The sequence below is a fragment of the Cetorhinus maximus genome, chromosome 17 (assembly GCF_964194155.1).
Source record: "Cetorhinus maximus chromosome 17, sCetMax3.hap1.1, whole genome shotgun sequence".
Classification (NCBI taxonomy): Eukaryota; Metazoa; Chordata; class Chondrichthyes; order Lamniformes; family Cetorhinidae; genus Cetorhinus; species Cetorhinus maximus.
This window is the reverse complement of record NC_135895.1, coordinates 82,200,386-82,215,525: the sequence shown is the minus strand read 5'-3', so window position 1 is coordinate 82,215,525 and position 15,140 is coordinate 82,200,386. Positions and strand designations below refer to the sequence as shown.

Here is a 15,140-nt window from a genome sequence, read left to right as displayed (position 1 = left end):
GGTCTGCCTTAGATACTTTCAATTTCAGGATTACTTGTCACTTCCATTAGAAGTCTGGATACTTTCATCTGGGCAGATGTCTTTACTGCTCATGTTAATTTTATATTAATTGTGTTCAATTTTATGAAGATGATTGGCATTAATTGGTGATTCAGTTGAAAACCTATAAACAGACTGAAACTGGTTGTTGGGTTAAGTGTTTGTAATGTGTAACTCTGAAAATAAATGAAGTGTGTAAAGATTGACTTCAGTTCAGTATTTTCCCAACTGGCTTTCTAGTTTATGACAACCCAAATCTAATTATTCAATGCCATTACCCAGGGGTGTAACAATAGTACTTGCTTGCAATCAGATGTGGATATCATGTCTTTCGCATATGCCCTCACATGCGCTTTTGACATGTTTCATAAAGTTCTCTGAAGAATAGTAACGTGAGATGACATCAAATATGCATCAGTAGGAAGTTTAGTTTTGCGGATAGATATTGATTGTGACAATCAAATCTCATTTAATTCCACTATTCTTCTCAAAAAATGAGGGAAAAAAATAAAGCGCACACTATATCACTTTTGTGGGCTGACTGACTTGTTTTTGGTATTACCTTTTAGACAACTTCGAATAGCAACAAATTAAATCCTGCACCTTAATTTCTGGCTCCAGGCACAGCCTTCACAGTCTTCAGTTCAAAGCCTGACTGAGTGCCCATGTCTTTTTTTAATCTTTTCACAGGGAATTGAAGGATGATGCTTAAACTCCTTCCAGGGATTCATCAGTTGGCATGTCAACCAAACTGACTTCTGATGCAAGTGTATATTCTCAGCAGGCGTCTTGGTGGTCTTGCAAAAGCAAAATTACCCTTACCATAATTGACATGGTTCTGTTGTTAAACATCCAATAGGAGATAATTTCCCCAGTTATTGTTGACAATAGTAAAGATAGTTTGCTCATGAACAAATCAGAAGAAACTTCTTTACCCAAAGAGTGGTGAGAATGTGGAACTCATTACCCCAGGGCGTGGTTGAAGCAAATAGTGTAGATGCATTTAAGGGGATGCTAGACAAGCATTTGAGGGAGAAGAGAATAGAGAATTACACTGATGGATTTTAATGAGTAAAGCATAAACACCGGCATGGACTACTTGGATTGAATAACCTGTTCATGTATTGTGTATCCAATGTAAATTAGATTAAAGTTTTTTTTGCTTCTAGTCTCAGTGGCTGCAAGTGTGGCTTTTAAACCAGTGCAAATTTATTAAAATACTTAAACATAACTCATTCCCAATTCTTTTCTTGTAGGACTAATAAGATGAAAGTCCCAAAATGTGATACTCTGTAGTACTTGACAGCGAAATAGTTCACCACATATGGATGCAATTAAGAAACCCTTCAAAACAACATTTGAAGTTTATATTTTATTCTCCCACCCATGCAAAAATTTACAATTTCAATTCCCCTCTTAGTAAGGGAAGTTAACTGAGAGGTCATAAAAAAATTCCATAAGAAATCACTGGGACATGTCCATAACAGGAAACGTTAGTACCTGTAAAATATTGCTCTGTACTTGCCTGGTGGCTAAGTTTCCCATTTTGGAAATTTCCTATTTACCCTCCAGAATGGGAAAGCATGCTTATTAGTGTGATTTTTCTCTGGAGATGCGCATCAATGGCCTCTGTGCCTTGTGCCAGCTCAGTATATCACTATTGCCCTTGGAACCCCACCCAGAAATAGCACATAGCCATGGAGAAGAGTAGAATGAATGATATCCTCATGTACTGTTCAATAAAGTAGAAACATATGAATTACTTGTTAGCTCAACCTGGATGTTTTTCACTGCAGATTCTCCCGGCCACCATACTCTTCTCCGCCCCCCCACCCTTGGTAAAGACAGTTATCAATAAAAAATCATAGTTCCTTTGGAATTAAGTGATCCTAGATATATTAACTACAAAAATAGTTGATTTGATTTGAAGTAATTTCTACAGACAATCTGTAATATGTCCAGCTACCCTTCTATGGAAGTTGAACCCACTTTTACAGAGGTTTAAGTTGCATGACTTTATTGCAGAAGTCTGAAATCAGTTGATTCTGCTATTTTACCTGCCAGTGTTCTAATATATCTGCATAAGGATGCCTTGTGAACTCTAACTGCCTCTGCTATATTGTTAAAAAGTACAATTTGGAGTGTTTCAATGATGAAACTAGCCTTTGGTTAGTCATAGGATGCTTTCATGAGAAGACTAAGCAGGCAAGGTGCTGAGAAAAATAAAATGTTACTTTACTTTAAAATGGTATGTAAAATGGTAGATTTTGTAGATTACAGATTTTGTTTTGCAAATAACGATGAGGCGCACTGAGCTCAATTACTGTGGGGTAAATCGAACAACAGCACCCAGAGTACAGACATGCAATTAAACGCAGAAATACGAAAGCTGTAGTCAAGTTACTCTGCTTGCCCACAGGCGGCACTGTAACAGTACCTCACCGCTAGACTTGCATTGAAATCCATGTAAGGACATAAAGGTACCATACTTACCTGCTGAACAAGGCAGAAAAAGTTAGGGCTGGAGCATTCAGGTATAAGTACATTTTTAATGGCAAGAAAATCTTAATTACTGCCAAAAAACCTCACTGGCATTGATATTTTATATTTCAAGTGTGGAGTTTCATTTCCTTCTGAATTTAATTATCATCGAAATTAAAATAATTTTTAAAACTTATTTTGTCTGTCTCTTTTTGTCTCTCAATCACAGTTTTCAATCCTTTACTTGATTTCTGTACATGGTTTAAATTTAATTTATATTTCCTGGTTTATACTTCCTGGGCTGTGTGTCTCACTAGGGATTCTTCAATTGCCCGATGACAGCAAGTCTGCACTCAAAAGCCCATCAAAATCTTTCTGGGCAGCTGTCAGTGTAGTGAACAGCAAATCCTGTTCCTTCAACATCTTGTTCATGAAAGTAGCAATGATATCTTGCCACTTGCACAATAAAATTGTACTCAGCATAACCCAAAGTATGAAGACAAATGGTTTTTAAAAATTGCTTCCCTTAAAGCATTATTTATCATCGAGAGGAGCACACAGCTAGCAATGAGTTGTGTAGACATTAATATGTTGCTCAGCCTTTGCTCGTGAAATCCATGTCCATATGGGAACTCATAGCTGAAACCTGGTAGTTCACTTACAATTTGCCTGCTGTGTAGCATGTATATTATTATTCTTTGTCTATACCCAAAGGGACATAGAGATAAAAGCAAAGAACTGCAGATGCTGGAAATCCAAAACAAAACCAGCAACAGAAATACCTGGAAAAACTCAGCAGGTCTGGCAGTATCGGCGGAGAAGAGCACAGTTGACGTTTCGAGTCCTCATGACCCTTCAACAGAACTAAGGAAAAATAGGAAAGGGGTGAAATATAAGCTGGTTTAAGGGAGCCCCCCCCCCCCCTTAAACCAGCTTATATTTCACCCCTTCCTATTTTTCCTTAGTTCTGTTGAAGGGTCATGAGGACTCGAAACGTCAACTGTGCTCTTCTCCGCCGATGCTGCCAGACCTGCTGAGTTTTTCCAGGTATTTCTGTTTTTGGTTTTGTTCCCAAAGGGACATATTTGTAATCATATTTTGAGATTAACTATCAGGAGTAACATCTATCTCTAATGCTTGTGATCTTCTGTGTCAACATTTCTTTTACTAGCACTCCATTGTTTGTGGCCTTCAAAAAAGTAATTGAGTATGATACCATTTTAAAGCCTGATTGATGGTCAAAGATATTATGACAAACATTTCAACTTCAATAAAACACGATTTTCCTATCTCAGGCTGAGAGCATCATGCAAAGTAATGTAGTTATGATTTATTTATGTGGGGAGAGGTGAAGATCAGCATGACATGAATCAAGTGAAACGACATTTCTGAAGGGATTTCACAAACCAACTGTGGAATAAAGTTTTATACGTTTTATACCATTAGCATGTTATGCAGTACCTGTAGGCACTGCTTTGAAAGCTGGAGATAAATATATCATTATATGGTAGCCCTGCATTAATAAAATCCCATTATTTTAATTAAAAAAACCTACCATCTAACTCTTCAGTAACTGGTGATTCTGTAATGGTAGCAGTTGTAGGAGAAGGTTCATGTGAGGGGGCTCTCGAGCGAAGCCCTCGTTCCCGTGCAAATGCAGGATTTTGATCCCTCTGTATTTCATTACTGCCAAATAAATTGCTCTGGTATTGCCTGCTGCGAGGTATGGATTGTGGTACTACTTGTACAAGAGGTGGTGGTTCATATTCCTTTGGAGTAAGACTACGAATGCATTCCTGCTCTAGTTTGGTTATGATCACAGACTGATTATTAACAAGAGCAGATAGTACTGCATACTTCTGTTCCAGTTGCCTGTATCTGGTGGCCATTCGCAGAATCTCAGCTGTGGAATTAAGAACTTTGTTCTCCAGCTGAGAGATTTCCAATGAGTTGTCCCTTTTGCGAATAATCTCATGTAGGAGCTGCATATAAAGCTGTGTTACACGCGAGTTCATATTCCGACTTTCCTTTCGCAGCAGTTTCACCTCATTCACTATTCCTCCATCCACTTCCACTAACAGCTGAAGGTTTTCAATTTGTCGCTTCTGTTTGGACATAATCTCCTTCAGCTCCTCCACATCCATTTTAGTTATCCCACTCTTGTCTGTTTCTGGACCCTTTGAACTAACACAAATAGGACCTGTTATCCTTTGATGTGGGACCAAGAAGGTGTAAGAACATTTGTTGCTGGCATCAGTTGAACGTCTGTATCGATTATGAACAACAGTATGTGTTGCACTGTTGCTTTTGGCATGGGGTAGTTGTCTCTTGCCTCCTGCAGACATGAGACTAATTAGCAGCAGACACAAAGTCCAGGTGAGTGAGTTCATGTTGGCTAGGAGAAAGCTGAGAGGAAACCTCTGGTCTCCAAGGAGATTATTCTGTAAAACAAGAGTTGGTATTAGATGTATTGTGCATGCTGCCATGCAAGCAAAATAAGGCTGTTGAACGACTTAAATAGTTAATCATGATTAATTTTGCAAGAAATAAGTTTTTATTCTGTGAATCTTGGATATACACTTTTATAAGTAATAATACAACTCCCTTAAAATTCTTGCAGTATTCCTATGAACTATGAATAAAATAAGAAATGAGTGGGAAAAGGATTGAATTTTGATAATTGAAACTAAAAATCCAGCTGGGCTAAGTTGTACCAAACTTCACCCTAAGAAACTGAATTGAGTCATTGGCTGGACTTTTACTGAGTTAAGCAACGGTTCACTTTTAAGATTCTCATCTTTGTTTTCAAATTCCTTATCCCTCTGACCTTCTCTGGCCATTTCTGCCCCTTAAGCTTTCTCGATTTAATCATCAAGCTGCCTAGGCCCTAAGGTCTGTAATTCCCACCCCATGGGGAGAATTTTCTCCCTGTTGGTAATTGGGGGGGGGGTGGGGGGGGGGGACAGGAGCGGGCACGGGTGGACGCGTAACCGATCACCGCCCACCGCCATTTTATGTGGACGGGCCAATTAAGGCCCGTCCAGTGTGATGCGCACCCGGAAGCGCTGTGCGCTCCCTGTGCGGGCAGAGGGAATAGGCTGAGTCGAGGCCTGCGCTCTTTTGCACATGCGCATGAAAGAGCGCAGAAATCTCCCTGAGGCACAGAGGTGCCTCAGGGAGATTAGATTGATTTTTGAAAATTTTAATAAAGAAGAAGAAATTTTGAAGATGTCCCCTCATGTGGCAGTGTCAAATGAGCTGGGACATGTCAATGAATTTTATTAAAAATCTTTATTAAACTTTAAAAACCTTTATGAAACCTCATCTGGCCCATGATGAGGTTTCATGATAAATGTGAAGGCCGCCTGGGCTCTTCGTCTGCCCGCCAACGTTAAGGTTGGATGGGCAGCTCAGTTAATTAGTTTAATTGCTGTTTAATTGGCCTTAATAGGCCTTTGACAGTTCGGCAGGCGTGCAGCCAACTCCAGTACGCGCCCGCCAAGCTCAAGATCTGAATGACACGCGGTGACGTCGGGATGCACGCCGAACGTCACCGCACATCATTTTATGCATCGGTGAGCAGGCCTTTCCCACGCTCGCCAACCTGAAGATTCTGGCCGATATTTCTCTGCTCTCTCGCTCTCTTTCCTCCTTTAAGATGGCCCTTAAAACCTACCTCTTTGAGCAAACTTTTAGTCACCTGGCCTGATATCTGCTCATGGGCCAGTGTGAAATTTTGTTTGATAAAGCTTGTAAAGCAGCTTGGGACATTTTATTATGTTAACGGTAATATTAATGCAAGTTGTCATTGAGGCAGGGAGGAGGGATCGGGGGACTAGAGTGAGGTCAAGAAATCCCACAAACAGCCTCATTATAAAACTTAAATTACCACACATCACATCCCGCCTCCATTACAACCAGAAGTTGGCAAGTTGGTGGACATTTGGGGTCATGATTGAGACTCTTAACGCTTTAACTTCCCATCTGATCCAAATCCACCTGTTTTGGGGGTTTACATTCCCCCACACTGTGTAAAAGGCATCAAAACCTGCTATTAGTCACACCACAGCAAGCTATATTTTTTGAAAAAGGCTTCATTGAAACCTTAACCTTTACAGTCAGAAACTGCGTAGCCTGTGTGCTCTGAGCTCAAGCCTAACTCATGTGGAACAGTCAGTCATTTTGTTGAGAAGTTACTGAAACTAAATCCTTAGCAGATTTTACCGCTCCTATGTTCCCAATGGGGAACGCAACTGAAAGCAAGTGTGGATCGAAGATGGAGCTGGAATGCTGTTGAATGCAGTTCTCTGGTCCATATTTACTTGTGGATGCTGTTCTCTGATGAGAGCATGGAACTGGTCAATTTATCCTACTATTTCAATTGATAATTGTCAGAACTCAAGGAAAAGAAGTTTCATGCTTAAACTAAAATTAGTTTTAAAGTCTGAAACAGTGGGGTAGAGTTTCTTCTTTGGGTGCAATGAATGATTCCGATGCAATCTACGCCCAAAACTGTGTCTGTTTTAAAAAGTGCTTTTCCCCCTCAAATTTCAGCTCAAACTCATCTGCATATCATCAAATGCAAAATCTGCCCTGGTCCAGTGCAATCACGCAGCATTTTAAATGATTTTTTAAAAAATGCTTTAAAAAGTATTCCTTGATATATTTATTTGGGTAACTTGGGAAAGTTTAATTAATACAATTGAAAATAGGTTTTAATAAGCATTTTAAATCCATTTCAGTCCACACCATTTCAGAGTGACTTGATTTGAAATCATTGAAAATGATTTTGAATATGTAGATTTGGGTACAGTGATGAGAACCTTTCAAAATATACTTACTTGTGACCTTGTGCTAAAAAAATTAGCGTAATTTTTGGAACCTTCTCAAAGGCCTGCAAACAAGTGCTTAACTTGGATAAATGAATGTTCATTGAATGTCCATGATTTTTGTAATCAATTCTTGTTCATTTTCCTGGGAAAAGTATATAGAACATTTTCAGAGACTTTGCAATGCCTGTTGATGTGCTGCAACAAACGTTCTTTTGAACACCAGTTTAGACAGCGGCACATAATGTTCAGTGCATGTATTTGTTCTTTCCAGTAAAAACTAACTGCACATGTCTGATTTATAGTTTGCTAGCAACAGTCCAAGCTAATGTTTTTGTTAAAAAAAACCTCATATTTAACCAAGGGACTTAAACATGTCCAGGTCAGAGAAACTTAATGAGAATTGCAGGCATGAGTAATTCTTGCCCTAAGCTTCAACTCTCTGTTGAACCTGGAAAGTTTTTTTTTAAATTTCACCAATTATCTCCCACATTAAGTGTTGTGATGAATGTATTAGTCACCAGGCTGTGCAATCATTTGTAATTATTTTGAAATATTTTGCAAATCAGAAAATTTTACTGTAATATAGTTGGTAAGAAATACTTGTAAAAGCTTAAATAATTGGGAAAACATGGGCCAGGATTTTGTGCTTTCGGGCGGGCTTGGTGGGGATGAGCGGGAGCGGTCGAGAAGCTGACCACCGCCTGCGATCAGGCCGTAACCGCAATTTCATGCTGGCAGGCCAATTAAGGCCTGCCCAGCATGAAACGTGTGCTGCAGCGCTCAGTGCTACCTGTGTGGGGTGGGGGGAGGAGGGCAAGCGGGGAACTTCATGCATATGCGCAGGAAAAGCTCTCTGAGGCACAGAGCTGCCTCAGGGAGATGCAAATTGTTGAAAATCAAAAATAAAGAATCTTAAAATGTTAAAAAAACATGTCTCCTCATGTGGTTCTGTTACATGAGCAGGGACATGTTATCAATGAAGTGGTAAAATTTTAATTTTATTTTTAATTGCTGTTGGAAACCTCATCCCACCCGTGGATGAGGTTTCCTCAAAAATGCAAAGGCTGTTTGGCCTTTTCGCCTGCCCGCCCACCATAAGGTTGGACGGGCAGTGAAAAATTGAACTTAATTGGTACTTTAATAGGCCTGTTAATTGTCAGCGGGCGCACTGTTGAATCCCATGCGTGCCCAGCGACCAAAATATCATGTGAGTGTATGATGACGTCGGGACGCTCGTCTGACATCATCACGTGTCATTTTATGCTCATTTGGGTCAGGCGCATACCCACCCGACGAGCGAAAAATTCTGGCCATGATGACTTCATGACTCGTGTTTAAAGCTGTATCCCTTTGGCTTTACATGTCACTCTTGTGATATTCACTGAGGATGACGTATGTGGTGTAGCTATGCAAATACACCCACAGGATTTGCAACTGTAGAGCATTTTCTCTTCGACTGGAGGAAGAATGGTATCATTTGAGGTAGATTGTCCTGAAACTTGAATGCTTTCATTTGTCATGTTCTTTTGGCACATGATAGCCGAGGTTCTCCAATTGCCATTATTTTAAACTTGTTAAAAGTTAATATATTAATCCTGGCATTAAATTAACACCAAAAGGAAAATCTAGGTGTATGTATCTTAGAGATATGTCGATGCAAACCTTTGTTAGTCCTGTGCATTTTTCTTCCTTGAGATACAATACTTAAATGCACAGATTTCATGAAAGCAACAACCTAGATTTATCTAGCTCGTTTAGTGTTGCAGAGAGTGTCCAGGTGCTTCACAGTCAGTATTTGGGAAATTGGGGGTTGGTGGCATGTTCAAAAAAGGCAGGTTTAAAGGAGACCTTGGAAGATGAAGGCTATAGTAAGTATAGGTGTTTAGGGAGAGGATTCTGGAGTGTGGAGGCTCAAGGCTTTGCCTTAGTTATTACTGGGGAAGAGGGACATGCATGGTAGACCAGAGTTGGAAGAGTGTATACAGAGCATGAAGAAGTTGCAGAGGGAGAGTTGAGCAAGACCTTGGGGGGATTTTCAAAAAAAGGGAGCCAGTAAAATCAGCAGGAATGCATGTAATGGTTAGCAGGACTTTCTTGAATAGAATGTGGGAGGGTGGACCTGAATTAGTGATGAGTTAGAATTTATCACCTATAACTATTGTAGCAGATTGGACAAAATGACAGAGTTGGTCTGTTGGTCAGAACTGTAGCGGGGTTATGGTGGGCCTGTGACTTTGGCATTTGCGTGCAAATCCTGGACTGTTTTTGTGCTAGTCTGCTCTTGGTAGTAGGATAATGTTAACCTGTCATTCGTCATATATTGCAGTCTTAATTTGAGTTGTGATGGTATACAGTTAATGAATGACTGTGTACGTGAATCTTTATATTTTTTATCTGCTGAAATATCAGCAATAGGGGAGGATTGAATTTTGCAAAATATTTGCTGGTTTCTGTGAAGTATTAACATTGGCTTTTTTATAAAAATGTTTACTTCTGTCTATAAGCAATTTGGGCGGAATTTATTCCTGTAAGTACCGTCAGTAACAAAGTTGGTAGCACTCAACTTGATTGCATTAAGACAAATCAAACTCATAACTGAAAACTCCCCACAACTTCAAGAAATAAGTTTAGTCAAACCTGAATGATGACTAGTTGGCATTTCCTACTGGCAGACTGTCTATTGGTCGCATTGGTCTTCTGACCTTGTTTTGCCAAAATGGCAGAAGCATGATGTTTCATTATCATGCTCAATTTCTTTCATTTCAGAGTTAGGATTACAATTAAGTCATAATTAGTATTAATCGTTTAAAGAGGGAATGCAAAAGTAACTAAAATCAAGATGATTTCAAAAGTCTGAGTTTTCAAAGTGTGAGCTTCCTGCAGGATAAACTGCCTTTCCTAGTAAAAAAAAATCACTGATAGAGTCAAATTGGTAAAAATGCAACTATTGCCTCTTGAAATCGTTTATGACTTGCCATTAAAAATGTTTATTTTAAGCTGAATACATTTTCTAATTGCCATTTTGCTTTTTGAATCTGTTAGGTGATGGTGAGAAATGAATTCACTTCAGCAGTTGGTTTTTTGCATCTTTTCAAGTGTGCTCAAGATATCTGTAGTGCAAATTAATTTGCTCTCAAGATTTCTATTTTCAATCTAGGCCCAGGTTTTACTAAAAGAATAGCAACAAATAAACAATGCACACCATTATTCATTTGCACATCGGCCAGATACAAGCTGCTAGTTGATTTGCAGCATTCCAACAGCTGCTTTGTGAAAACAGGATCTTGCACTTAACCTCCATGTGATTTTCGTGATGTTGCTGCATTTTTGTATTAACTTCCCATTAATTTCCATAAAAAGCTAAGTAATTAAATAGCAAATGTATCCTTCCAACCATGTGATAATTATTAATAACCCCCAATCAATTTCCCTGACTCAGAAAGTAAAAAATTATGTGCAGTTTCATTCCTCCAGATTGTGAGTTGCTTTAGGAGATTTTAAAATGTTAAATTTCAAATTTCCAATTTTTTCCTTTTCCTTTGTCTCTTTCTCTCTTGATGTAATTTTGCTTTCCCTCTGTTTCTCTTTCCTTTTTGAATTTGATGTGGAATTCACCCACTTCAATTCACCCTCCTTTTCTGTCCCTCCTCTTGTTTATTTCTCAATCCTGAAATCTTATTGGTTCTGGGCACATACTGTTTGCCACATTCACCAAGGTCCCAGATGCTTTGTTGGCCTCAATGTGCTGTTATCAGCTAACAATTAGAGCAACTTGGTAGGGAAAAAAATTAAACTCAATAAGTGTGCACAAAGAAGTCTAACTAACATGGAACACCATGAGATGCAAAATCTGGCCCATAATGTGTTCTGGATGAGAGTACTGATGGCTCGCCATGAACAACATCTTCCCTAATTTAAATATTAACCACCTTATTTCTTCTCCCTAATCCCAGCTGGATGCTTGATTAGAAACCAAGTTAACTCTTCTCATAAAGTGATTCTTGTTACATAGAATTTGATTTTAAATGATACTGACGGCTTAAAAATATATTTATTTCCTGACCTAAATGTGATATTCAATATTGCTCTGATTGGGAATGAGTTTATACATGGAAAATGTTAAATTTTTATTGGCTTTCCAGAGTTGGCTAATTGGCCTGGCCATATGGGAAATACAAAGGAGAACTGATGTTAATTGTTGTTGCACATTATAAAGCAACATTGTCAAAAGGCCTGTATGCGCAGTGGGTTTTTCAATATATTAGTTGGATTTGTGCCCAAAGTTCATTGTCAAGTCTACAAGTATTCTGCAAAACTAGGAAGTGGTTATAAGTGAACAGAGTTAGGGATGAAATATCAATGTTGTCCAATGCCTCTAATGGTGGTTAGGCAAATGCTTCTTGCTTATAATTCCCGGCATGTATTCCGATCCTAACTCTGTCATGATATGGAAGGAGTAAGCCAAGATCTGCTATTTCCAAACAAGGAGAGAAGGATATCAGAGGAAAACAGTGAGCAGGGCTGCTTTTGTGCAACCTCTGGCAAGCAGCTGCAAGGAAGCATGGGTGGGAGTTGAGAACAGGTTTCCAAAATGTCCTTTCAGTTCTTGGCGCAAGGAGACTCCTTGAAAGGAAAGAAGGAGCAGGGAAAGAGAATCAGATTCTGAAAAATGTGTTTTGTGGGTTCGCTTTATAACTTTCCATGTGTTTCTTGGCTCAAAATGTATTTTTAAAAGAAAATATTTTAAAATGAAATGCCAGCATTTTAATAAACTTGGATAATATGTGCTCAGTATTATTTAGTATTAGGAGAGAGGGGAAAGGGGGCTTTAAATTAAGCTGAGTATATCTTTTTATCTAGAACTAGGAAATGCCGGCACTATTAATAGGTTATTTATACTGAAGTAACTGTACTCAATTATTTACTTGTAACTCACGGAACGTGTTTAGGGATTTGTAAATGTCTTATTTTAAAACAGTACATGGGATTCCTTCAAAGACCACCTCTGTGCATTCAGTGAATTGAAGACCAATACTAGGTCATAACATTAAAGGGATCACCTTAGAGACTGCCTACTGTTTAATGGTGGAATGAACCTTCTTAAAGGTGGTGGCACAGACAGTTTGGCCTTTTGTGGTGTTTTCCAGACCCATTCCACTGTTCACTGATCAGCACAGACAAAAAGCCCTATGACACAAAGTTGTTGTGATCTAACACAGATTTGGGTTTAGCTAGAAAGAGGAAAGAACTTGCATTTATACAGCGCCTTTCACGACCACAGGATGTCCTAGAGCTCTTTACAGCCACTGAAATACTTTTGAACTGTAGTACTATTGTATTACAGAAAACATGGAAGCCATTTTGCATGCAGCAAGACTCCCCAAACTGCAATGAGATAAGCGGGCAGATAATCTTTTTTAGGGATGCTATTTGAGAGATAAATATTGGAACGGGTGCAGGGGACCTCTGCTCATCTTCCTTGAATAGTGCCATGAAATGCTTTATACCCAACTAAGAGGGCAGATGGCACCCTTAACAGTGCAGCACCCCTTCAGTGCTGTGCTGGGAGTGTCAACCTATACTGTGGGCTCAAGTGTCTGCAGTGGGACTTGATCTCTAAACCTTCTAACTCAGGCAGAAATACTACTACTGAACCATGGCTCACACGATTGGGTTGATCTGCACTTTAAACACACCATAGCTTGGAATTTGAGGCCAGCATGATGTTGGTCACAGCAGTTTTCAGAACTTTTATCCTAACACTCATGAAAACACAAAAAAAATCTAGTGATATGTCAAATGATATCAGACAATATTGAGTGAGTGAGGCACTATATAGACCTAAATAGAGACAAGAAAGCTTGATTTTTTTAGATATGTTTTCATGAGTAGTTGCATCATTTATTTCTCATCTCTAGAAGTGCATCTTTAATGAAAGAATTTTTTGTAGCTAAGTTGCAAACTGTTAGAGGACAACAGGGGCCATTTTCGACTGGGTAGATGGTGAGCAGGGCAAGCTCTACACTCACCCTATAGCTCCAGCGAGAAACCCAAATCAGTTTCGTGGTTGTATCCTAAATATTTTGAACAAGCTACCAGCACCAGGCAAGCGCACATGCAAATCAACTGCAGATAATTAGGGAACTTCGTCTGGAACCAAACCAGACACCACATCCTATGGGGGGGATTTGAGTCCTAAAGATTATAGTGAGACCAGAAGGAGCTTTTCTGCTTAACCCCAGCTTCACTGTAAGATTTTTTGTAGCCATTTTATGAATCATGTTTTGTTGTTCCTGTGGGATCACCGTTGAAGCTGCTCAATGCTTGGTACCAACCTGTCAACCCCACTCATTGGTATGTGGAAATGGCATCAGAGTCCTACAACCAGGGTAAGATCCACATTTAAATATTTTAATTAAACTCCCACCTGTGTTACACATGAGTGGTATCAGATATTTTGAGGCCTGCTTTAAAATTGTGTCAGGTGTGCTCTGGTGCAGCCAATGGGCAGGTTTTATTTTCTCTTCAAGTTTGAACTGCCAACTGCAATATTTTTAACGTAAACAAGGGCATGCAACATTTGAAAATTCCCAATGTGTCTTCAAGATCCTGGTCTGTCTCTGAGAAGACACTGAATTAATTAGAAAGGGAGTTTCAACTACCATCAGTTCCCTTTTCTTCCTCACTCTCCCGTGCACACATTACAAGTGCAGTGATCCAAACAGAATTTCTTCTCAGCACAAGAGCACATTAAGAATTCTTGGCAGAAGAATTTGTTTGTGACAAAGTTATTGAAATTACTTTTCTTGAAAACATAGTTGGAACGGTTTAACGCAATGTAAACCTATAAGAATTTCCAACAAAATGTGCTTTAGGCATTGCATTTTAATCTAAAATTAGATCAGCAAAATCCATAATTCTCAAAGTACAGCAACAAATTAGCGGTGGAGGTTAGTGTAAAATACTTGTCTTCAAGTTGGTTGTCGTTTTTAGAAATGGAAAATTCAAAGCAGATTTTACTTCTGGTGAAAATATATTGCTCCCGTTCTCAAAAACTTAAGCTGTAGTTGTATTTATTTCAAGTGAAGGGAATGATTTTTTTTTCCCTGTACTCTCTCATGCTTAAGCCATTTTAAGAACAGCAAAGTTCTGTATGTCTCATTTAAGAATATTTATGGAGCAAAGAGGAGAGGATAACTTTTTTTTTTGCTATGAACTCGATAAATGTTCTAGGTTGCATAAATCATTTAAAATTTTCCTTGCCGCTTAGTCATTGTTGACCAGTAATGATACTACTGGAATATACAAAATAAATCATATTTATCACAATTTTTGCAGAAGCCATAAAAGACATTATCCTATTCTGTATGTATAATTATTACTAACAGAGCTAGTATCTCACCTATCAATGAAAGTTAAGATTTTGAAAATGATGAGGACAGAGTTGTTTTTAAAAGTCTGGAAATTGTAATTTCAGGATAATTTCAAAAGTAATTTTTGTGTTTTTTAAATTTCATAATGGCATTGAATTGAAAGAGAAAGTCAGCATCTGAGAAAGATCAGCAAAAACGATTGGTGGGGAGGAATGCATCCTAACAAGCATACGTTGACCTCCCTTATGCTGTGAATAATTTTTGAAATGTATTGAATTTTTTTTCTTATGTCGGCAGTGCGCAAATGATGTCCAACAGAGCTCCATGAGACTACTGAGCAGTTTTGTCTTTTGATTATATGAGTTGAGGGAAGGACTGTTGGCTTGGCTGTGGCAAGAACTCTTCACTCTATTAC

General features: G+C 38.8%; 2 protein-coding genes across 14 annotated transcripts in view; one reads left to right on the top strand and one right to left on the bottom strand.

Annotated features, from left to right (window-relative positions):
• The window catches only part of ralgps2 (Ral GEF with PH domain and SH3 binding motif 2), a 674,317-nt gene that overhangs the window by 374,922 nt on the left and 284,255 nt on the right, over positions 1-15,140 (top strand). The gene's annotated exons all lie outside the window — the stretch shown is intronic.
• The window catches only part of angptl1a (angiopoietin-like 1a), a 90,195-nt gene that overhangs the window by 41,917 nt on the left and 33,138 nt on the right, over positions 1-15,140 (bottom strand). Inside the window, exons 2-3 of one of the 2 annotated variants that reach the window (XM_078561536.1) lie at positions 7,362-7,494; positions 4,076-4,961 (exon numbers count right to left, since the gene is read on the bottom strand). In XM_078561536.1, the coding sequence (XP_078417662.1) occupies positions 4,076-4,910 (835 nt within the window). In that variant the 5' untranslated portion in view covers positions 4,911-4,961; positions 7,362-7,494. The remainder of the gene's footprint in view (positions 1-4,075; positions 4,962-7,361; positions 7,495-15,140) is intronic. The other variant, XM_078561538.1, reaches the window with a different exon arrangement.